Raw genomic sequence first — 22,636 nt, forward strand, 5'->3', positions numbered from 1 at the left:
CGGCGTCTGCAGTGATGCGGACTTTGTATTGATCCGTTGTGGTAAAGAAGGACCCAAGCCGAAAGGCGAAGGTGTCAATTTACCGGTCAACCTACGTTCCTACCCTCACCTAAGGTCACGAGCTGAGAGATAGGGTGAGAAGCTCGGTCATCCGGGAGGATCTCAGAGTAGACCCGCCGCTCCTCCACATCGAGAGGAGCCAGATGAGGTGGCTGGGGCATCTGATTCGGATGCCTCCCGGACGCCTCGCTGGTGAGGTGTTCCGGGCACGTCCCACCGGGAGGAGACCCCGGGGACGACCCAGGACACGCCGGAGAGACTACGTCCTTCGGCTGGCCTGGGAACGCCTCGGGATCCCCCCGGAAGAGCTGGATGGAGTGGCCGGCGAGAGGGAAGTCTGGGCGTCCCTGCTAAAGCTACTGCCCCCGCGACCCGACCTCGGATAAGCGGTAGAAAATGGAAGGATGGATGGAAATCTGAACATGTAAAGAATGGGGCTATTTATTGTTCTCAAAAGCAAAAAAATAAAATAGAAATGCTACTGATTTGGTGTGATACAGACTACAAGAGTGCAGCCATCTGTTTGATGTCAAAGTCAGATCAGGACACAGGTTGGAATGTAGCGTTCCATGTGTAAGCACGCTCAAAAAGACATAGACAAGATTTTAACCTAAATGTGGGCCACAGAACCGGATGGACGAGCCCAGCCCCCTTGTGCCTCCTCCTTTCCACTGTATCAAGTTTCACATCTTCTTCACATTTTTGTGTTGTTGTGCAGCTCCACACTTCATCGCTCCACAAATGGGAATACTAGACATCTTTCTTCAGTCCGGCGGCGGCTTCGCGTCCCTGCTGGCGGCTGCCTCCGTCCTGCTGCTGGTCTACGCGCTCTCATCGGCTTTGAGCTCACAAGAAACCGAAAACGAGCCTCCGGGCCCGAGACCGCTTCCTGTGCTAGGAAACCTCCTGCAGCTGGACCTCAAGCGACCCTACAACACCCTGGTGGAGGTCCATACCACTGCCTTTGCTCCTTGTGTTTATAAATAGCAGAGCTGGGGGAGTCCAGGCACATGACTGGACTCAAGTCAGACTTTAGCTGCCAATTCTAAAACTTGGCTAAAAGTTATGAAAGACGCGACTTGAATTTCTGAGACTTGACTCGACTTTGACTTGAACTGCATAACCTGACAAGTCTTGCATGTTTACATTGATAAATTATTGGTTTTGTTTTTGAAAGACAAAAGTTGTTCTTTGTTTAGCATGCATGTACTTGGCAGCCCACCAAGGATTTCTTTTTTTTTCTCCAAACAGAGGAGGTTTGCGAGATCACATATCACTTGCTTATAAATCCTGACATCCCTTCCCCGGAGATTGTCTTATGCCACGGGAAGGGTGGAGTACGGTCATTCACCGGCCACACCAACAACAACTGAGGCATTCTTTTGGCTTAAAGGTGATAAGTCTACAACAAACAACCCAAGTTATGACTTAATTGACTCGACTTGCTTGATATTTGTCACAGTAACTTAGGACTTGCTCGAAACTTGGAGGTCAAAACTTGAGACTCATTTATGACTTGGACATGCACTACTCACAAGAAGTTAGGGATACTCGATACTTTACAGGTAGACTTCATTTGACCTGAAATTTCTGCAATGCTCATATCCAAACTGTTCAGTGTTTCAATACTTTTTGAACAAATGATCAATAGTACCTCACCATCAACCAGGTTGTGGCCACTGAGTTTAGAGTGTCACAGAGTGCCATTAGCAGCTCGCAACAGAGAGACTGGAAGAGTCACAGAGAGGAATAAAAGTGGATGTCTTGTCAAATTTTCATGGGTCAAACAGCTGTTGTGAATTTTGCCATTCATTTCCTTGTTGTCGAACTACATGTTGTACAAAAAGAACTGAAACATTGAACAGTTGGACATGTGCTTTCAAAAGTTTACACAAGGACAAATTAAGTTCACTTTGCAGAGGTTATAGTTTTTGTGAAGTTTATGTGACTTACTCCCACCTCTGCGAAACACTGTAAAATGGACCTAACTTGACATTGAAGGACTAAGTATCCAAGTCCTCTACAGATGTCCAAGAAGTATGGGCCAGTGTTCACCGTCTACCTAGGCTCTAAGAAGGTGGTGGTTCTGGCTGGCTACAAGGCGGTAAAGGAAGCCCTGGTAAACCACGCTGAAGAGTTTGGAGACAGAGATGTCTTGCGCATAGTGAAGCAGTACAACGACGGACACGGTGAGTCAGACGACATCATCTTCTCAAGAACAACTCGTTGATGTTGCTTTCAACCCCGAGGCATCATATGGAGCAACGGGGACTCGTGGAAGGAGATGCGCCGCTTCGCTTTGACCAACCTGAGAGACTTTGGGATGGGAAGGAAGGCGTGTGAGGAAAAAATCATTGAGGAGTGCCAGCACGTCTTGGAAGTCTTTAGGAACTTCAGAGGTAAAGCTTTCTGTACAATTGTACACCACCACTACAAACTATCCAACCATCCTCTATCACAGCTAAACAAACAATGGACTGGACACCATTTAACAGCAGGGTTTATATAGAAAAACAATGAAATAGCTGCCATTCGATGACAGGCCACATATAGACAAACAATGGTCTGGTCGTCAGTCGGTGGTACATGGTCATATTGAAGAACTGCACCACATCTCGTCCTGAGAGCTCTTCGTAATCTTTTAAGGTTGAGAAAATACAGTTATGTCACCAGAACCGGACAAGCTGCTTTAAGGCACATGGATGACATCCAAAATTCCCAAATGAGGATCTCAAAGCATAAATGTCAAAAGTAGGCATGTTTTTTTTTGTATTCTAGGCGAAGCATTCGACACCACGCAGCCAATCAACTACGCCGTCTCCAACATCATCTGCTCCATCGTGTACGGGAACAGGTTCGACTACAAGGATCCCGAGTTCACCGCCATGGTGGATGGTATGAACCGGAAAATCCAGCTGGCAGGCTTACCATCTGCCCAGGTAATGAAATTGAATCATTAGAATAGCTGGATATTTGACATGATTGTGTTACTGCTTGTCCCAATTATACTGTAAGTTAAGTCATACGGCAACTGTACCCTTCAGATCTTCTCCAGGCCATGGGAATGTATCTCCTGTGTTAAATTGGAGTTCACTGTAGAGCTCCTCACCCTCATACTAATCCGCATCACTGTGATGTGAATGCTTTCCCCTCAGGTATACAACTTGTTCCCATGGCTCGGCAAGAGGCTGCCACAGAACAAGGAATTCTTCAGACTGACAGTTGACTACGGGAGAAAGAATCTGGAGATATTTAGACGACTGAGGGAAAGCCTCAATCCACTCATGTGCAGAAGCCTGGTGGACTCCTTCTTTGTCCGAAAGGAACACTTGGAGGTGCAAAGACAAAAGTGGTGCAGGTTCAAAAGAGACTAGTATAAATCCTCCAACAGTTGTTAAGTGGTTAAACTACAGTAACTTTAAGTGCCCCCAAAATTGTGCCGGTTGGAGTAAAAATGTAGCAATATAAATGACCATATGGAGCATCTATAAAGTATTCACAGCTTCACTTTTTCACATATACATAACATTCCGTGATGATAAAATTTCAAACTTATTTAAAAAAAATCTAAATAACATGTCCATTGGTGTTGGCTGCACAGGCTTTGTTCAATACTTTTGTGATGCACATTTGGCAACAATAACAGCCTACGAGTCTTTTTGAATATGATGCCACAAGTCTTTGGTGAGTTTGGCCCTTCATTCTTTGCAGCACCTCTCAAGCTCCATCAGGCTGGATGCCGAGCATCATGACACAACTCTTGTCAGATATATTATAGAGATATTCAATTGGATTCTAGATTCTATTCTCTGACTACATGGGCCACTCAAGGACATTCACAGAGTTATCCTGAAGACACTCCTTTCACATCTTGGCTGTGTGCTTAGGGTCGATGAACTGTTGAAAGATGAACCTTTGTTCCAGTCTAATGTCAAGAGCACAGCGGAGCAGGTTTTCATCCTGGATGTTGCTGTACATTGCTGCATTCTTCTTACCCTCAATCGTGACTAGTCTGAAAAAGGAGATTCTTCGAAACATGATGTCTGGCATTCACGCCAAAGACTTCAATATTTGTCTGATCGGACCAGAGAATTTTGTCTCTTGTGGTCTGAGAGTCCCTCAGATGTCTTTGGGTAAACTCCCAAATCCATTTTGCTAAGGACTGGCATCCATCTGGCTACTTTACTGATTGGTGGATTGGAAGGTTCTTCTCTTTTTATAGAGGAATGCTGAAGCTCTGGCAGAGTGATTATCGGGATCTTGGTCCGTTCTTCTCTGATTGTGCAGTTCAGATGGGCGGCCAACTGTAGGAAAAGTCCCAATGGTTCCAAACTTCTAAAACAGGGATAAGTGTTTTTCGTTTTTTTTTTTTTGCAATCAGAAGGCCCGACACGTGTCTGTATTGTCAAATAAAGACTCAGGCGCCTGATGAGATTTAGGAATCATCTTCCTCGGTTTATTAACTAACATAACAGTACAAAAGAATATAATGAAGGTATGAGAAACGTTCAAAAGTAAATGTATCGAGAGCAGAGTCTGCGGCTAGTTCGGCTCGAGGCGCAGACTGAAGATGGATTTTTTTTACGTCCGCTTTTATCCTGCCTTATTTGCCTCCATGTGAGTGTCTTCCGGTGATGTCATCACATCCTGTGTGAGTAGAGGTCGCAACTGCTCACATTTTTTGACCTTTGTCCCTGCAGACAAACACATCCTGCCCAAAGACAGATACTCCGACCCCCACTGTCTTTTAAGACTTGATACGGTCTTCCCACTCCAATACAATGTTCATTTATCAATAAAACCCCGTGACTGTCCCTGACTTGTCCCTGGTTTTTGAATATGGCTGTTCTACACTGAAGAAGTGAAGCCCTGTGAATTTTTAACTGGATGCACGGTATTGTGTAGCTTGTGATTCGGTATATATATAGCTGTATAGTGTTGTCCATCGTGATGTTGACGGAGGGTCTTGTGGTGCGTTCAGGAGAGCGGGATCACCAACAGTCACTTTCATGATGAAAACCTGATGTGGACAGTTCAGAACCTTTTTGCCGCCGGCACCGACACCACGGCCGCCACGCTCAGGTGGTCTCTGCTCCTCATGGCCAAGTATCCTGACATCCAAGGTAGGACAAGAAGAAGACCTGAAGTCCTATGAATGAGAACCTGAAGGCCTGCTTCCCTCCTGCAGAAAAGGTCCATGAGGAGCTGAGCAGAGTGATCGGGGATCGTCAGGTCCAAGTGGAGGACCGAAAGAACTTGCCCTTCACCGACGCCGTCATCCATGAGACGCAGAGGCTGGCCAATATCGCACCCATGGCCCTCCCTCATCGGACCAGCCAGGACGTCGTCTTCCGGGGGTACTTTATCAAGAAGGTAAGATGGGGTACACTAAAACCTTCTCTTGGACTAGAACCTACTATGAGAACTAGAACCTTATCTCAGGACTACAACCTTCTCTTAAGATTAGTACATTCTCTCTAAACTAGTACCTTATGTGGGCACCAGAAACCTCTCTCTGGAATGTACCTTCTCTCAAGACTAGCACCTTCCCTCGGGACTCGGACCCCCTCTCGGGACTAGAACCTTCTTTTTGACGAATAACTTCTCTCAAGATTAAAACCTCTCAGGACTAGCACCTTCATTTGGGAATAGAACATTGTCTCGTGACTGGTAACTTCGCTTGAGACTAAAATCTCTCGGGGTCAGAACTTTCACTTGGGGGTCGTACCTTCTCTCAGGACTTATAAATAACCTCGGGACTAGAACCTTCTCTCGGGACATTGTTCTCATAGGACGAGAACCTTCTCTCTGGATTAGTGATTACTCTTAGGACTAAAACCTCCTGGGGCAAGAGCCTTTTCCCCGGACTTCAACCTTCCCTTGGGACTAGTAACTTCTCTCGAGACTAAAACCTCTTTGGGCTAGAACCTTCTCTTGGGACGAGAAATTTCTCTCAAGATTAGTATCTTCTCTCTGCACTCGTACCTTCTGTAGGAACCTGTAACTTCTCTATGGACTGGTACCTTCTCTCAAGATTAAAACCTTCTCTTGGAACTAGAACCTGAAATGAATATTGTTCTTCCGTGTGTGTGTGTGTGCGTGCCTGCATGTGCGTGTGTGCGCAGTACACCACCGTCTACGTCCTTCTCACGTCCGTCCTTCACGACGACAGCGAGTGGGAGAAGCCGCACTCCTTCCATCCCGACCACTTCCTGGACAAGGACGGGAATTTTGTCAAGAACGATGCCTTCATGCCCTTCTCAGCAGGTGGGAAACCACACACACACACACACACACACACACACACACACACACACACACACACACACACACGCATGCAGACACAGACAGGCCTACACTGTAGGCCTGAGAGAGCTGTTTTTTTACGTTTACAGTGATGAGAAAAGTTTTGAACTTGAGCATATCTTATACTTATCTTAGTCAAATGCCAGAAAAGTCTTGCTCACGGCAGCGCCATCTGCTGGTTGTGCTGTAGGTCGTAGGGCGTGTCTGGGAGAGAGTCTGGCCCGCATGGAGCTCTTCCTCTTCTTCGTCACGCTGCTGCAGCACTTCCACTTCAGACCTCCCCTGGGGGTCTCCGAGGACCAGCTGGACCTGACCCCCCGTGTGGGCTTCACGATCAGCCCGACCAAACACATGCTGAGAGCGCTTGACGACATGTGAGCACACACTTTCAACTGAAGAAGAAGAAGGCCAAAAAGAAGATTTGGTTTTCAAAGTGCATTTATGAAACAATTCAACGTGAAATAGAGAAATGTTACTATTTTAAACTAATGGGGCTCCAAACACAACGAAAGACCAAAACATAGAAACAGGTCATGGAGCAGATCATAATTACAATTAAAATCAAAAGAAGACAAGAAGAATATAAACAGGAGGTGATGTCACATTTTGTTGATTGGTTATTACGCTCACACTGTGAGCAAATCAGAAACTTTGAATTTGGAGGGATTACGCTGTGACTGACTTTGGAAATGCAAAATAAAAGTTGTCATTCAGCTAACTAGGCAAAATCCATTCCTGATTAACAGACTAAATTACGTTTTCAAGGTGCTTTATGGTGAAGTTTTGGTGACCTATAACAGTGGTGTCAAACGTACGGCCCGCGGGCCAGGACCGGCCCGTCCGGAGGTCCGATCCAGCCCGTGGGGATGGAGAACACATTCAGTGCTATTTTTCAATAAAAGTAACTTTTGTTGCTAATTTTGTCCACTGGCAGGTGCACTGACAACACAAATGACATCGATGCACTTGTGAAGGCCAAACAATGCCAAGTTTCAGGAGCACACTAATATAAAACGGTGTTCCATGTTCACACTGAAAATAAATACCTCCTGTAGAAATATTTTAAGACATTGAATATTACAAAATTTCAGTCAAAAGCTTCACTTCAAAAGAGGTTGGTTTGTTGGAACTTTGTTTTTTTGTTGTTTCCATGCACTTCCACCACTTAAATTTGTATGTAAACATTTACAAAGGATGCATAACTGGTGCACGCTCACTGATTCATAATAATGTTGAAATAATTTTGGGTTAAAAATTTCAAACAAGATAATCATGAATAAATGTGAATATTTTCCAAAACTACTTGTAATTATTTGCACCAAAACAATGGGGAAATTTTTGAATAGCTGTTATTTATGGGTTTTTAAGCAACAAATATTGTGGTCCAGCCCACTTGAGATCTGATTGGGGTAAATGTGGCCCGCGAACTAAAATGAGTTCGACACGCCTGACCTAAAAATTTCGCGTTCCGCCCGCCCTGTTGTGGGTTGGACTTGGGAGGGGTCAAGTGTTGGGACAGGAGGGGGAGGCACTCGACCTCACTCGACCTCCCAAGCATGGATGTTTCGGACGCGTTCTGCTCGCCGACCTGCAGCTCAGTGCTCGGCTCTCTGCTGGTGCTGCTCCTCGCCTACGTGGCCTGGTCGTCGGCCTCCGGCTCGCAGGGGTCCCGCCGGGAGCCTCCGGGGCCCAGGCCGCTGCCCCTGCTCGGGAACCTGCTCCGTCTGAACCTGAACGGACTACACTGGAGCCTCCTGGAGGTGAGCGGCGCCGTGCGCGACCACGGACAACTGTTACGCGCTTTGGAATCCGGAAGTACGAGTTGTCGTTTTATTTATTTATTTTTATTTTATAATGCTGTTCGAACGTGTAGTGACGAGTGAGTAGGGTTTGAGTGAATGATTCCGAACGCCAAGTAAATGCGTCACTATTTTAGTTTTTGTGTGTGTGTGTGTGTGTGTGGACTTTATATTGAACATGGGACTAGCATTTTTTTTTTTTAAATATATATTTTATTTTGAACCCCAACTTACTCTGACTAGAACCGACTTCATTCGCTTCGTGTGGCGACCTGGACCGCCTAATTTGTGCACTTTTGGACTCTAGCTTCAGTTCCACCCTTTTGGTGTCTTTCCAACGCCACAAAGGTTAAAAATTAGCAATAACGACACACCAAAGCGCAGCAACACTTCCAGAAAAGTACACAGAGCATCATTTGCACAAACACATCAGGCGATACTGGATTATTTGTTCATTTAATGATATTTGCAGATATGTGCACATTGTGTAAGTGGTTGGCACGTCTGCATTACAGTCGAGAGGTTCGGGGTTCGAATCTCGGTTTGACTTTGCATGTTCTTTCATATACCAAAAACAGCCTCATAGAAGACTATCGGTCCATTATTTGCCTATTGATAGTCTTCCAATCACATGATCGGTATTTGTTTGAATTCTCTGTTCCGAGGTCCAGATCGGGAGGATAGCCTATGCTTGAAACAGAAAGACTAGCAGACTGACTCGTGTTTTTTCATTTGTTAGTTTTATTTTTCTGCATAACCCTATCCATATAAATGTTCCATTCTCCTTAGATGTGGGCTAAAAAGTTGATAGAGTATAACGAAACTCTGGACACAGTGGCAAAGACACGTGGCCATCATAAACAACTACGATCCCGACACAATTCAAATATCTCTCACAGTGTCAGCGAAGCGGGGGGGGAAACGAGACTGTTTCCCTTAATGACCCAGAATAGTTGAGATGTTTGCTTACTGGTGTTAAAACATTTACTTTGCCTAACATTAGCTTCAAGGTTAGATAGTGGTTAGACCGGTGGAAGTTAGCAGAATCCTACATTTCTTGTGTGTATATATGTTTAATATAATACCACAACAACAATCAACCAATAGCCAATGTAAGCTTTATATTTTACAAATCTGTGTTACTTAAGAGGACTGGAGTAAAACATAAAAAATTGAGATACAGTATGTACTATATGTACGGTATATGACATGCGTTTTCTAACATTACAAAGTGTTAAAGTTTACCTTTGTTGAAGTGTTCAGAGCAAACACAGGCGTATGAACCAGTTATATGGTTGGAGTGAGATCAGCTCCGCTGATTTGTGAAAAGCCACAGTCTCCATCTTTTCCATGACAAATGTTCGATCGTCTCACCCTGATTCCAAATTGGATATATACAGTGAAATGAGACTGTCCCTCTCACCAGCTAAACACTGCACAGTAATTGACCAATTTTTTGACATTGGATCTCTTCAAACACTAAATAAGCACTGGAACAAAACAATGCATAAACCTCCAGCATGGCAGCCCAGCCGCAAGCATTTCCAGAGGTGGGTGATGTCATGGGAAAGCTATATTATCGGCCGGCCAGTCAATTGTTTGCGTCGTTGTTGTTGTTGTTTCTTAATTGTGATGTGTACTTTTAATTTGCAATCCCACTTGCCTGGTTCAAGATGTCCAAGAAGTACGGCCCAGTGTTCACCTTCCACATGGGGCCCAAAAAGGTGGTGGTTCTGGCCGGCTACAAGGCTGTGAAGGAGGCCCTGGTCCAGCACGGGGAAGAGTTTGGGGAACGAGATCCTCTGAACACTGTCAAGGAGTCCAAGCTGGAGCATGGTGATCATACACGCTGCAATAATGAAGTGTACCCAAGCACAGGAAGTGAATTACATTGTGTCGCTCACCGAAGGCGTCCTATGGAACAACGGAGACTCGTGGAAGGAGATGCGTCGCTTCGCTTTGAGCAACCTGAGGGACTTTGGGATGGGAAAGAAGGCGTGCGAGGACAAGATCATCGAGGAATGTCAACACCTCTTGGAAGTCTTCAGGAACTTCAGAGGTGATGCACAACTGTGACAGTGGACAACACAACCATTGGTAACAATCAAGAACCGGTTATCGTTTCAGGTGAAGCGTTTGACAACCACCAGCCGATCAACTACGCCGTGTCCAACATCATCTGCTCGCTGGTGTTCGGCAGTAGGTTCCAGTACGATGACCCCGCCTTCACAGCTATGGTGCAGCGCAGCAGCAGGAGCGTTCAGATTCTGGGCGGTCCATCCTTGCAGGTGGATAGAACACCAATCATCAATTGACCAAGACGTGAATAATGTCAATACAAAGTTTGTAAATCATCCCTAGATGGTAAACACCCACAATTTAAAGGGGATCGGGATAGAGCCCTGCCACAAACTGCAAAAAAACCACACACAAAAAACAAAGTAATTGACGCCCCCTGAGACACACCCTTGGGTGCCTGTGAGATGTGTGTGAAAATGTTCTCTTCACCAGTTGTACAACATGTTCCCCTGGCTCGGCAAGTGGTTCTCCTGGCTCGGCAAGTGGTTCTCCTCGGCGAGAGAGGAGCTCCGCAGTCTGGGGATGGCCAACCGCAAGCAGGCCACGGAACTGATCCAGCATCTGAAGGAGACTCTCAACCCGCAGAGCAGCCGAGGCTTCGTGGACGCCTTCCTCATCCGGCAGCAGCGCCAGGAGGTCGCGCAACACACCGCCACCTGTTGAAGTTTCATATCAAACTTAACAGAAAAAGACAATTGCACATTGTGCTTTTAAATTAACCACAAAACTTTGCCTTAGTTATTTCCATTAACGCAATGCAAAATAGCATAGACAGTCTAACGAAACTTGCAACAAGAGTTATTATGCTTTCAGCAACAGATGTTTGAACATAAACTGTGTTGGAATACATGTGCACAGACAATATGACAATTCTCACGGGCATATACTCTTTATCCTCTGCGAAGACCAACTATTACTACAGTTTACTCAGTCATTTAATTGTGTCATTCTTCTTCGTTTGTATCTGTATTATACTGCCCCCTGGGGGCCAAGGCGCATACACCAAATGGAGCCGCACAACGCGGGGCTGGAACGCATTAATGGCATTTCCAAAGAGGTTTAAGATGGCCGTTTTGAGTTAAGAGCGTGGCCACACAACTGAATAAACTTATAAGTTAAGGCATAGCTATTAGGTAGTGAGTCGTGAGTGAATGATTGGCAGCAAAGCAACATTTCTGGCTTTCCTCGCTGCGCAGGAGTCCGGGGACGTGGGTCACTTCCACAATCAGAATCTTCTGATTACCGTCTCCAACTTGTTCGTTGCCGGCACAGAAACCACCTCCACTACGCTCAGATGGGCGCTCCTCTTCATGGCCAAGTACCCCCACATACAAGGTGACCAAACCAGGCGTTTTCCAAGTCTAAAATTGAAATGTGAAAAATCTTTTTTTGATTGTAAAACCAAAAAAAACAAAAAACAAGCAACAAAATAACAGAACAAACGATTACCGATTAGCAAATATAGTCTAGTTGGCTGCCAAGTTAAACTTAGTTAATGTGACTGCTCAGAGAAGGTCCATGAGGAGCTGAATCGGGTGATCGGAGATCATCAGGTCCAGGTGGAGGACCGCAAGAACTTGCCCTTCACCGACGCGGTCATCCACGAGACGCAGAGGCTGGGCGACATCGTTCCCATGGCGCTCCCTCACCGGACCAGCCAGGACGTCACCTTCCGGGGATACTTCATCAAAAAGGTCAGCAAAGTCTCATAAAGTTGACACACCACGGAGGAGAGTGTTATTAACAAACCTCCCAAATTAGAGTGATAAAAAAACAAAATAAAGTATATAAAATGAGACTTTAAAATAATGGGGGGGGGGGGAAGCCATTCTCTCCGCTCTCAAACGCAGTGGGCGTGTCCACTGAATGCACTGAAACCATGCCCTGCTCAACTTTTAACTGTCAATCACATACCACTACTATCCAGCCATCCATTTTCTGAGCCGCTTCTCCTCACTAGGGTCGCGGGCGTGCTGGAGCCTATCCCAGCTATCATCGGGCAGGTTAGGGTGTAAAAGTAAAAAAATGGTCCGAAAAATAAATACTCAAAGTAGGGATACCTGAAAAATCTACTGAAGTACAGTAACCAGTAAGTATTTGTCGTCGGTTACGTCCCACCACTGCTAAAATGCTTTTTTTTTTTCCCCACTTAAGGGCACGACAGTGCACACTCTGCTGACGTCCGTCCTCCGGGACGAGAGCGAGTGGCAGAAGCCGGGTTCCTTCTATCCTGAACACTTCCTGGACAAGGAGGGCAAGTTCATCAGGCCCGACGCCTTCATGCCCTTCTCAGCGGGTAAGACAAACAACATGAGACGTTCAACACATATTCTCGTCGCTTAGTGATTTGGTTGGTTGTTTAGTTAGTTGTTTGATTAATTATTTCATCTGGTAGTGGTCTTATTTAGTTTGGTTAGTTTCTTAGTGGGTTTTTTTTGTTAATTTTACTTATTTAGTCAGTTAGTTGTTTGCTTAGGCATTAGTTGGTTGTTGGATTAGGGTTACTGAAGAAGCTGCCGTAGGCCACAGCTCACACCCAGATGCTCGCACTGAACCAGCCTGATGTCACTCACTAGGTCACGCCACTTAACAGGCACACATCCAACACACAAATACTGATATACAAGTACATTGAATTATGAGCTTGGGCATGAAATGGATTAAATTTACGGTACCACTGTATTTAAAAAAAAAAAAAAAAAAAAAATTTAAATCAAATAAAATCCTTTGCTGATGGCAGCACCATCTGCTGGTTGTATTGCAGGTCGTAGGATTTGTCTGGGAGAGAGTCTGGCCCGCATGGAGCTCTTCATCTTCTTCGTCACGCTGCTGCAGCACTTCCGCTTCAGACCTCCCCCAGGGATCTCAGAGGACCAGCTGGACCTAACCCCGCGTGCGGGCTTCACGCTCAGCCCGACCGAACACAAGCTTTGCGCTGTCTCCGTTAGCGGACAAGCAGGCTAACAAGTTAACGCCTTGCACTTTTTTTTTCGCCAATCATCTCAACTGATAATTATTTAAAAAGTCACGCACATTTATTTTTTCATGACTCTTTGCACAAATGTGTAAATGCAAAGTAGGTGCTGATTGTATATAATGTAATACTAGAGTTTAAATTGTTTGACATTCTTGATGAATAAAGATTGTGTGCATTTCAATGGGCCACAACAATTTGCTGACAATAAGGACTGCCTTTGCCATGAATGCCTAACATTTTAAAATCAATAACGTTTTATCAATAGGACTTAGCTGTTTCAGCATGGGAGGAATTTACCCATATAAAACCAAGGTGGCAAAAAAGCTAAATTAGATTATTTTTTTTTGTGTCTTTCCAGTTATTGATAGTTATGAAAATGTTTTGACAAAAGAGACCCCTTTTTTTAATCTCCTCAAGGGTAAGCACTTATTTAGAGAGTTGAATAAAATACAGTATATACACAGTGGATATATATATATTTAAAAAATCTACACACCCATGTTCAAATGCCAGGTTTTTGTAATATAAAAAAAAAAGTAAGAAATTATTTCAAAACCTTTTTCCACTATTAATGCGACCTGTTCAACTCAATTTTTTTTTTGTTTCATCTTTTTGAGAGAGGAGGTCAAAATAAACATGGTCGCAGAAACGTGCACAGCATCTTATAACGGGATGTGACTGTTCAGGATGAACCAATCAGATTCAAACTCACGTTAAATGGGAGTCAGCACACACCTGACACCATTTTAATGGTCTTTAATCAACCACAAATAAATTTGAGTTCTAGTTTGCTTTTCCTGACTTTTTTTGCTTACTTTGCTATAGTTAAAAGGTACAGTACTTAGTTCCAGTTAGTTACTAAGTAACATATTTTGTTAGTTACAAACTGAAAAGGTTCCGAATTAACCAATCACATTCAAAGACATGTTAAATGGGAGTCAGCGCATACCTGACACCATTGAAAGTGCTTCTGATTAACCACAAATAAAGTTCAGCTGTTCTAAAAACATTTTTATTTTTATTTTTTAAAAACAAGACTATTTTAGGGCCAAATCACCCAGCCCTTTTACGAGCTATTAAAAGTTGGTTTTACTGTCATTTTATACAAGCAAGGCTGCCCAACTCAAAAATATTGAAAATATATTCGAACAATATATTGAATTGAGCTTGATTTCATGCATTACGGATGCTTCATCAGTTCTCGCCGTCTTATTTCAAATGGTCGTCTGTTGAATCAAACTTACTTACTGGAATGACTTTTTGACTAGCTGTTGATTTGTCATGGAATCAAAAGTCCATAAAGCAAATCACATGCGGTTCAAAGATCGCTCGCTGTGTTTTTCCCCAATCACCGTTAAACAAACATCTGCTCAGGGATTTAGTTTTCGTATGAAAAGTCAACTTTATTTGAAGAATAATGATGTCCATTCACACACAATTTCAGAATAAATAGTAACATTTTTTGGGTTTTTTTTTTCCAACTCAGTATCACCCTAAAACATTTCGTGTGTGTCGATGACGTGATGTGATGGCGGCATTCCTTAACTTTGTTGAGATAACAACTAATGTCTTTTCCTGTTGCCGTTCTTTTCATTGGTTAACATCTTGGTCAGGCGGGCTCCTGACAGCCGCGTAGGTCACGACCTCCTCTTCCTCCTCATGGACCTGCACAGCCACAAATACACAGATGGGACGCAGGTTTATTGGGGTACAGCCTTCCGAGTTTTCACTTGACACATTTTTGTCTTGAGATACGAGTAAAATTTGAGATATGCCTGTCCTTCAAACTCCCAATGGGAGGCGGGGGCAGCACAATTCATAACATTCAGCCGCCATCAATTAACATTGACTTCCTTGCAGTGGAAGGACAATATCAGTTGGTGGTGCTAAGAAACCATTTAGTTGCAAATAAAACCCACGTCAATACATTAGGTACAGTTGTGTTTTGTACTGGCATTTTGAAATTGCAGGTTTTGTGGAGAGACAATGTTAGAGTGTTTTTATACAGTCAAAATGGGTCCGTGACCCTCTTTTGGCTCCCAACCCACCAGTTGAGAATCATTATTCTAGTACACTCACTTGTTATAAAGTTCTATTCACAAGGAATAGATTTCTTTTCAGGGTAATTTAATAGTTATGTGAGCATTTTGGACTTGACTCTAACAAAATTATTTTCTCTCTGTTGTCTGGGTTTGCGATGAATTGACAAAGACCTCTTTGAAAGATCTTTTCAATAAAAGTTGGGCTCCCCCCCCCAAAATTAGCCTCTTAATTGCTTTATTTATAGAGTATATTGTATAGAAGTAGTACAGTATATAGAGTACCCTAAATACCTTTAAATTTAAAAAAAAACAAAACTAATGTTACTCAATTTACATAAAAAACAAAATGGAGATGTCTGCTTTTGCATTCAAACTCTTCATTTGCTCTCGCAGGGAGAATATTTGCCTGTGAGTATTGTTGCTCTGTTTGTATGTGTTGCTGCTCCATGTGTGTTAAAGTATCAGTTGTTTGAAAGGTTAAAATTACCAACGAATCTATGCAAATTTCCGATAGCATGTCCAAGGTGTTTTGCAAGGCCAATATTAAGGTAGCAGACTTGACAAAATGATTGTTTGGTTGAATATTTTATTGTCTTTTCTTTGTTTTAAGGGTCAAATTGAAAGTGAGCTTCAACTGGTAGTGCCAAGCAAGCACACTTTGCCTCTTATTTGGAGAACCATGCGAGTGAGAGATTGAAAGGAATTCTTGAAAAGGTTCAACAACAAAAGGTTAAAATTGAGATAAAAATAAAAGCACGAGGGTAAATGAAAAGATAAAACTGTGAAATGGCAAAACACAGATCATCAAGTTTAAATCCCCAAATAATTGGTGAAAAAATATTGGAGGGGGTGGGGGGGGCGAAGATTTATGCTCTCATTTGACTTACCTGGACAAATAAAGGTTAAATAAATGGACCTAAATTAATGAAAAAGCAGTAGTGAACACAAAAGTTGAGGATGAGACCAAGTCTAGACCACTTGCCTGCTTTTTGGCTTTGTCCTCATTCTTCTTCTTGAGGTTCAAAGTAGCGTACGTCACTTCGGACTCAGTCTCATCCAGCGAAGCTTCCTTTTGAAATGACAAGACAAACGGAAGCATGACATTTTTGATTTTGTTATCTTGCAGTATTTGATCTCATCTTCATCGGCCAGCAACCAGATTCTTCTGCCTTTCATATAGATGACCCAGCTATCACGTCAATAGAAGAAGAAAAAAAAAAAAAAAAAATATATATATATATATATATATATATATATATATATATACACTCACCTTCTGCTTGGCGTGTTCCTTCTTGTGGTTGTAACCGACGCTATCATATGTAACGTTGTTGTCTTCCTGCAGAATAAACAGAAAATGTCATGAATTAACTGGTCACTTTTAAATTAAATTGTCTTTCGCACTTTAGCAACTGTCAGTTGACACTTGTTTTTGCTTGATGGTTTTCATATAAGTATGACCAAAACTTACATGTTTGGAGAAATCTGAAAAGAAAAACAATTACAATGATTAGTCATCAAAAAGGATGCTATCTAACTCTCTGGCAGAGGTGGGAAACTGCAGTGAGTCACTCACATGATACTGTATGTAATTAAAAAGTGTGTGTTAACTAGTTTACTTTTAAAATCTAATTGTAATTAGTGCAGCAAGTCATTGTATTCCGTTTTTATTTATGTTTAACACAACATCCCAACTTCATTGGAATTGGGGTTGTAAACAAAAGAATGCTGGTGACGGCGTAACACCGGCGTCGACGCATGCAGTCATAAGTACAGTATTGCTTATGAGTGAAGTGGTGGACACGTCGTCCGTAATGCGACGATGATTAACTTCCGTTTCCTCTACAGAGGATGATTTCACATTTGGAGTGTGCCGTGTCTTCCAGGTGGATTTCAAAGGCATTCCCATCTCGGGAAAACTTCACATTCCGCGAGTTTTACACTTCTGCAAACTCGATGAGTCACGCTCAAAGTAGCCAAGTACGCGTGGTGGGTGTGTCGTAAATTACTACGGGAGAAGCCAGGCGTGCAAAATACAGACTCGCATACCAATAAGAGAATACAGCCATACGTGAATATGATTGATGTTATCGATTATGAAGTGATTTTCATACCCTGGGCTGAGTTTCTTCTCGACGTCATTTTTACCAGGACGATGCTCACGATGACGACGATCAGCATCAAAACAGTGACAGCTGCCCCGATGATGATGCTGAGCAGGTTGCGGCCAGGCGGTGGATCTCCGGGACCTTTTGTGTTCACTTCTTTTGAAACAGCTGTGTAATGGGCCTGGACCTTCACGCCATCTTCTGCCACGTATTGGCACGTGTAATTCCTGTTACGGCCAGCAGGAAGTACTTTGACGGAGGAAAAGCAGTTCTGCTGAGTGCCTTGCGGGGAAAGCTCCTGGCCTTCATCGTCCATCCAGCGGAGCTTCCCTGACCCGCAAGAACACCTCATACCCGGGTAGCAGGCCAAGGAGCACTTCAGGAGCACGTGACCGTCTTGCATAGGATCAGAATCCCAAGGAATTGATGACATCACTGCAGGGAAAAAGGCGACCAGTGAGACGGGTGAGAACAATTGTTCTGAAATCGACCAAAATCACAGACTTGAGTCAAGATCAAAGGCCTGATCGAAAGGTTTGCCCACGGAAGAACATACCTCTATCATTGGGTTTGTGAAAGGCTTTTTTTTTTTTTTTTTTTTAATACAGGCATGTTTAAAATGTTTGCTCGGTTTGTCGTGGAGTAATTTAGCCTAAAAATGGCTAGCAGGCTCGCCTTGACAACAATGTTCTATTTAAACGACTCACATGTCATCACCGTCAGCAAAACTGTGAGTGATGACCCTCCTCCACTTTGTTCACATGCAAAGTAACCGGTGTCCTGTGGCTTCACCCGGTCAATGAGCAGCGAGCAGTCCTTCACGCTGAGGCGTTGACTTCTGGCTGAGCTGGTCAGCACTCGGCCGTTCTCCACCTCGCGTACCAAAGGGTTCTCGTCCCAACTGTACAACCAGACCAAGCCGGAGCAGGATGAACACTTGCAAGGGAGAACGGCCACATCCCCGGCCCTGGCATAGACCAGCGTGACCTCCCCGCTAATGGCTGCAAGACAACACACAGGAAGAAAAAAAATTACATTTCCTTTTTTTTTTTCCTGATAGCCATAGCCCAATTGACACTAACTGTATTGTGGAAATTAAGTCCTGGAAGGCAGATCATTTTCTCCAGTTAAAAGATATTTTAGTTATTGGTTATAGAGCACACCAAGAGAAACTGATGTCAAAACTACCACAACTGTCTTTTACTGCATCAGATAAAATTACTAGGGTGTTATCGCTGACTGAGGAACATTTTATCCCACAAGTTAATAGCAAAAACTGGATTGTACTCCCTAAAGAACATCAGTCGGCCCGTTTCTTGAGAAAACAAACAACGCGGATACACGCTTTTACATTTAGCCACATTAATCAATCCAACGCTCTCATTTCTGGTCTGTACAGTGTCCGAGACAGGTGCCAACAATTGCAAATGCCACAACACAAAACATTAAAATCACAACACAAGGACATTTAAATAATGGAAACTCAATCAGGCGGCCGACTGGTTAGAGCGTCAGCCTCACAGTTCTGAGGACCCGGGTTCAATCCCCGGCCCCGCCTGTGTGGAGTTTGCATGTTCTCCCCGTGCCTGCGTGGGTTTTCTCCGGGCACTCCGGTTTCCTCCCACATCCCAAAAACATGCATTCATTGGAGACTCTAAATTTCCCGTAGGTGTGACTGTGAGTGCGAAGGGTTGTCTGTTTGTATGTGCCCTGCGATTGGCTGGCAACCAGTTCAGGGCGTACCCCGCCTCCTGCCCGATGACAGCTGGGATAGGCTCCAGCACGCCCGCGACCCTAGTGAGGAGAAGCGGCTCAGAAAATGGATGGATGGAAACGCAATCACCACAACATAATGACATTAAACCACAACACAGTGACATTAAGACACACCGGAAGTGAGCGGCGGGACTCCCTCCGAATGTAGAAGTCATCTGGTTTACCGGGGACACGTATTACCAATGGACAAACAGGCTACCAGGTCGCACACTTCGCAGAAGCCAAAATCCGTTGTGTTGTGGATTTTCCATTTGTTGTGACCCGTCTCGTCAATTGTAGGTTTGCCTAGAAAAACTACTGTGGTGCCTGTTGTGATTAAAATACACATTTGTATTGTACTTAATCCAAAATGACCATGGCTTTCACGCACTACATGTTGCCTCTTTCTTCCTCAAGCTGCTGCATAAGTCCTTTCACCTCAGCTGTACGTCTTTTTTTTTTCTTACAAAATAAGGGCATACAAATTCACAAAGAATGATAGGGTCTTGACTTATGGGTTTAATTTTTTCATGGAACATGCTCATAAGTCAGGTCACTCTTATCTAAAATCATCTCTCCCCATTAAAATGAACGGAAATGCCATTAATCTGTTCCAACTTCCTCAGTAAAATTCAACAAACATTGTTCCTTAAGGTAAATAGCATTCTATAATCTTGTAATTAATCAAAACAAACAATAACAATTAAATGTAAATGATTGAAAAGTTTGTGCATCACAATTAATTCATGCCAATTCCTTCGGTGTGTGGGACTTGAGCAATCGGGGTGGATATGAACGACTTGAGGGTATGAGGAGCCGTTAGGGACATTATTCAGGATTAGCTCTCACTCACACACACACACACACACACACACACACAAACTACTGCAAGGCTCTCATAAGGACTACTCAAACACGCTCATACGCACGAGTCTTGCGCTCACTGACACTGTTGATTATTGTGATACTGTCGTATATTTTAATAGTAACACAATCAGAGTTCCTTTGGGAAGGACACATGGTTGGAGACCTGTATTCACACCAAATGTCTTGTCTTTGTATTTCTACATCAAAGGACATCCTTTAGCCAGTTATTTGTATATTGGGGTTGTCCTGCCCCTGACAGAGACCTGTCGGGGTTTACAACCAGCCCAGATCTTCAAAGAGAACTGTTTTTCATTATTGCAACAAAAGGACCCCAGGGGGAAAGATTGACCAGACTGAGAGACGACAGCAGATGAGTAGTGGTAGTTCACACACCCGAAGAGACACCAGCTGGCGGGTGCGATTCCAAATATGGTCATGAGGAACAGCATCCTTCCGGATGCTGCCAGGGAGGGGGCTAATTCCACGCCCAGAGAATTATAACCTTGATAAACTGAGATCCCGGGGTTTTCGGGGGCTTTTTCGTCGTTCGGGAAATGTAAGCAGCTGCTAAGACACTACGGCTTGTTCAATAAATCGAATTAGCCCAAATGCCAAGTGTCTCGAAGTCTTCATTCACCCCATGCCAGACGGAAGTCGGAGTTATCCCCGGGAGACCAACGACTCGGAAGCACAGGCGAACGAAAATTAACCACAATACAATAACACTTTTCCTCAATGATTTAAAATGCGCGGCACGGTGGCCGACTGGTTAGAGCGTCAGCCTCACAGTTCTGAGGACCTGGGTTCAATCCCCGGCCCCGCCTGTGTGGAGTTTGCATGTTCTCCCCGTGCCTGCGTGGGTTTTCTCCGGGCACTCCGGTTTCCTCCCACATCCCAAAAACATGCATGAATTGGAGACTCTAAATTGCCCGTAGGTGTGACTGTGAGTGCGAATGGTTGTCTGTTTGTATGTGCCCTGCGATTGGCTGGCAACCAGTTCAGGGTGTACCCCGCCTCCTGCCCGATGACAGCTGGGATAGGCTCCAGCACGCCCGCGACCCTAGTGAGGAGAAGCGGCTCAGAAAATGGATGGATGGATGGATTTAAAATGCCTGCTTTTAATGTGTAAGTGCTGTAGGATATGATGTAATGGTCGGCCAATGAGAAGCCGTGTCGTGTGTGACGTAGGGCTAGGCTGGCTCGTCGAGACGCCATTATTGTGCCTTTCGGGCTTAAGCGCAGTGGACGTGTGTTTACTCCTGGACTCGAGACAGAGTTTCAACACCGCTGGGTTACAATCTGAAAACGTATACGGTTCATTGCACGCAGGATGGCCGGATAGTCGCGTTTAAGCTCCCTTGCTCCGGTCTTCCTAATGAAGTGTCCAAAAGGAATGAAGGAATTTAATTGTCGTAGCGAAACTCGTGGCATAGATGTGCACTCCAGACTACACACACTCTGAGTCAAATATTTCATGACTTTTTTAAAATATAGGTACATCTCAATAAATTAGAATATAGTTGAAAAGTTTTTCTTCAGTACTCAGAGTGATTAAACACTGAAGTACTTTTCAGAGGGCAAATTCCAGCCTAATTTCAACATTAAAAATAACTATTTCTTGAATTAATTCACTAGTTCGTTCGACGTTATATTTTAATTTCTCAATATGGGGATTTTTTTATTATTTGCTATGTGCTACAATCATAAAACTAATGCATATTTGAAATACTTCACTGAGTGTGTGCAGTGTATCTCTATAATTTCACTTTTTGAATTGAACTACCTAATAAAAGATTTACATTATTCACGTGTGAGCATGATTGACATGAACTCGTGAATGCCAGTGATGTGTGCGAGAATGTGATTGACGTGCTCGCGTGAACGCATTTGAGTAGTGTCTATGAGAGCAAGACTCGTGCGTATGAGAGCATTTGAGGAGTGTCAATGAGAGCAAGACTCGTGCGTACGAGTAGTTCTTATGAGAGCCTTTCAGTAGTTTGTGTGTGTGTGAAAGCATTTGAATAGTAAATGTGAGAGCTAATCCTGAATAATGTCCCTAACGGACCCTCATAGTTCAGAGTGAGGCATTAGGCTAACGCTGCTAAAATTACTAACAATGCTAATGCTAGTCATTGTTGTCCCTGTGGTATTGTATTGAGTTTCAACGATACGAAAGTGGACACTGCTGTTTGAAAACATTTACATCTTAAAAAAAGAAATGAAATAATTATCATGTAGACAAATCAGAAAGTTGTTTACCTTCAAATTGAAGAAGAAAAATGAGAATTAATTCCCGTGTGGTCATCTTCAGTGAACAAGTTGAGCTTTTGGTGGATGTCATTATTCGCTCTTTGTGGTAGCTTGTTGAAAACAAACCCCCCAAATTTTTTTTTTTAAAGAGAATGAAGCCCAGCCCTCCACACACGCCCGCACAGTACGGTTTGCATCACTCAGGTTGGTTCTGCATTCGGTCCTTTAAAACGTATTTCACAAGCAGCCCAACTGAGCAGCAACGGCGGCTTTTCAGTCTTGTTGATCGCAGCACAAACACGACCAAAGGAGAAGTGAAAAAAGAAGTTGCTATTTGCAGAAAAATAACATCACCTTCACCGTGAAGGCGTCACATACAGTGTACGTATGCCG

General features: G+C 43.8%; 2 protein-coding genes across 2 annotated transcripts; one reads left to right on the forward strand and one right to left on the reverse strand.

The window, feature by feature from the left end:
• Positions 1–743: 743 nt before the first annotated feature.
• On the forward strand, positions 744–13,382 carry LOC133417371 (uncharacterized). The gene is made up of 18 exons (XM_061705105.1): positions 744–1,008; positions 2,087–2,249; positions 2,310–2,459; positions 2,839–2,999; positions 3,216–3,395; positions 5,042–5,183; positions 5,249–5,433; positions 6,186–6,327; positions 6,557–6,740; positions 7,886–8,126; positions 9,839–10,001; positions 10,075–10,224; positions 10,293–10,453; positions 10,677–10,880; positions 11,441–11,579; positions 11,754–11,938; positions 12,399–12,540; positions 13,009–13,382. The coding sequence occupies exons 1-18, from the start codon at positions 802–804 to the stop codon at positions 13,206–13,208; spliced, it is 3,099 nt and encodes a 1,032-aa protein (XP_061561089.1). The 5' UTR covers positions 744–801; the 3' UTR covers positions 13,209–13,382.
• Positions 13,383–14,608: 1,226 nt separating this feature from the next.
• Positions 14,609–22,541, reverse strand: LOC133416993 (uncharacterized). Its single transcript, XM_061704408.1, has 7 exons — positions 22,253–22,541; positions 18,079–18,372; positions 17,378–17,806; positions 16,735–16,748; positions 16,537–16,602; positions 16,246–16,332; positions 14,609–14,886 (listed from the first exon to the last, which is right to left on the reverse strand). Exons 1-7 carry the CDS (start codon positions 22,332–22,334, stop codon positions 14,812–14,814), a joined length of 1,047 nt encoding a protein of 348 aa, XP_061560392.1. The 5' UTR covers positions 22,335–22,541; the 3' UTR covers positions 14,609–14,811.
• Positions 22,542–22,636: the final 95 nt, after the last annotated feature.

This window comes from Phycodurus eques, chromosome 18, assembly GCF_024500275.1.
Source record: "Phycodurus eques isolate BA_2022a chromosome 18, UOR_Pequ_1.1, whole genome shotgun sequence".
Classification (NCBI taxonomy): Eukaryota; Metazoa; Chordata; class Actinopteri; order Syngnathiformes; family Syngnathidae; genus Phycodurus; species Phycodurus eques.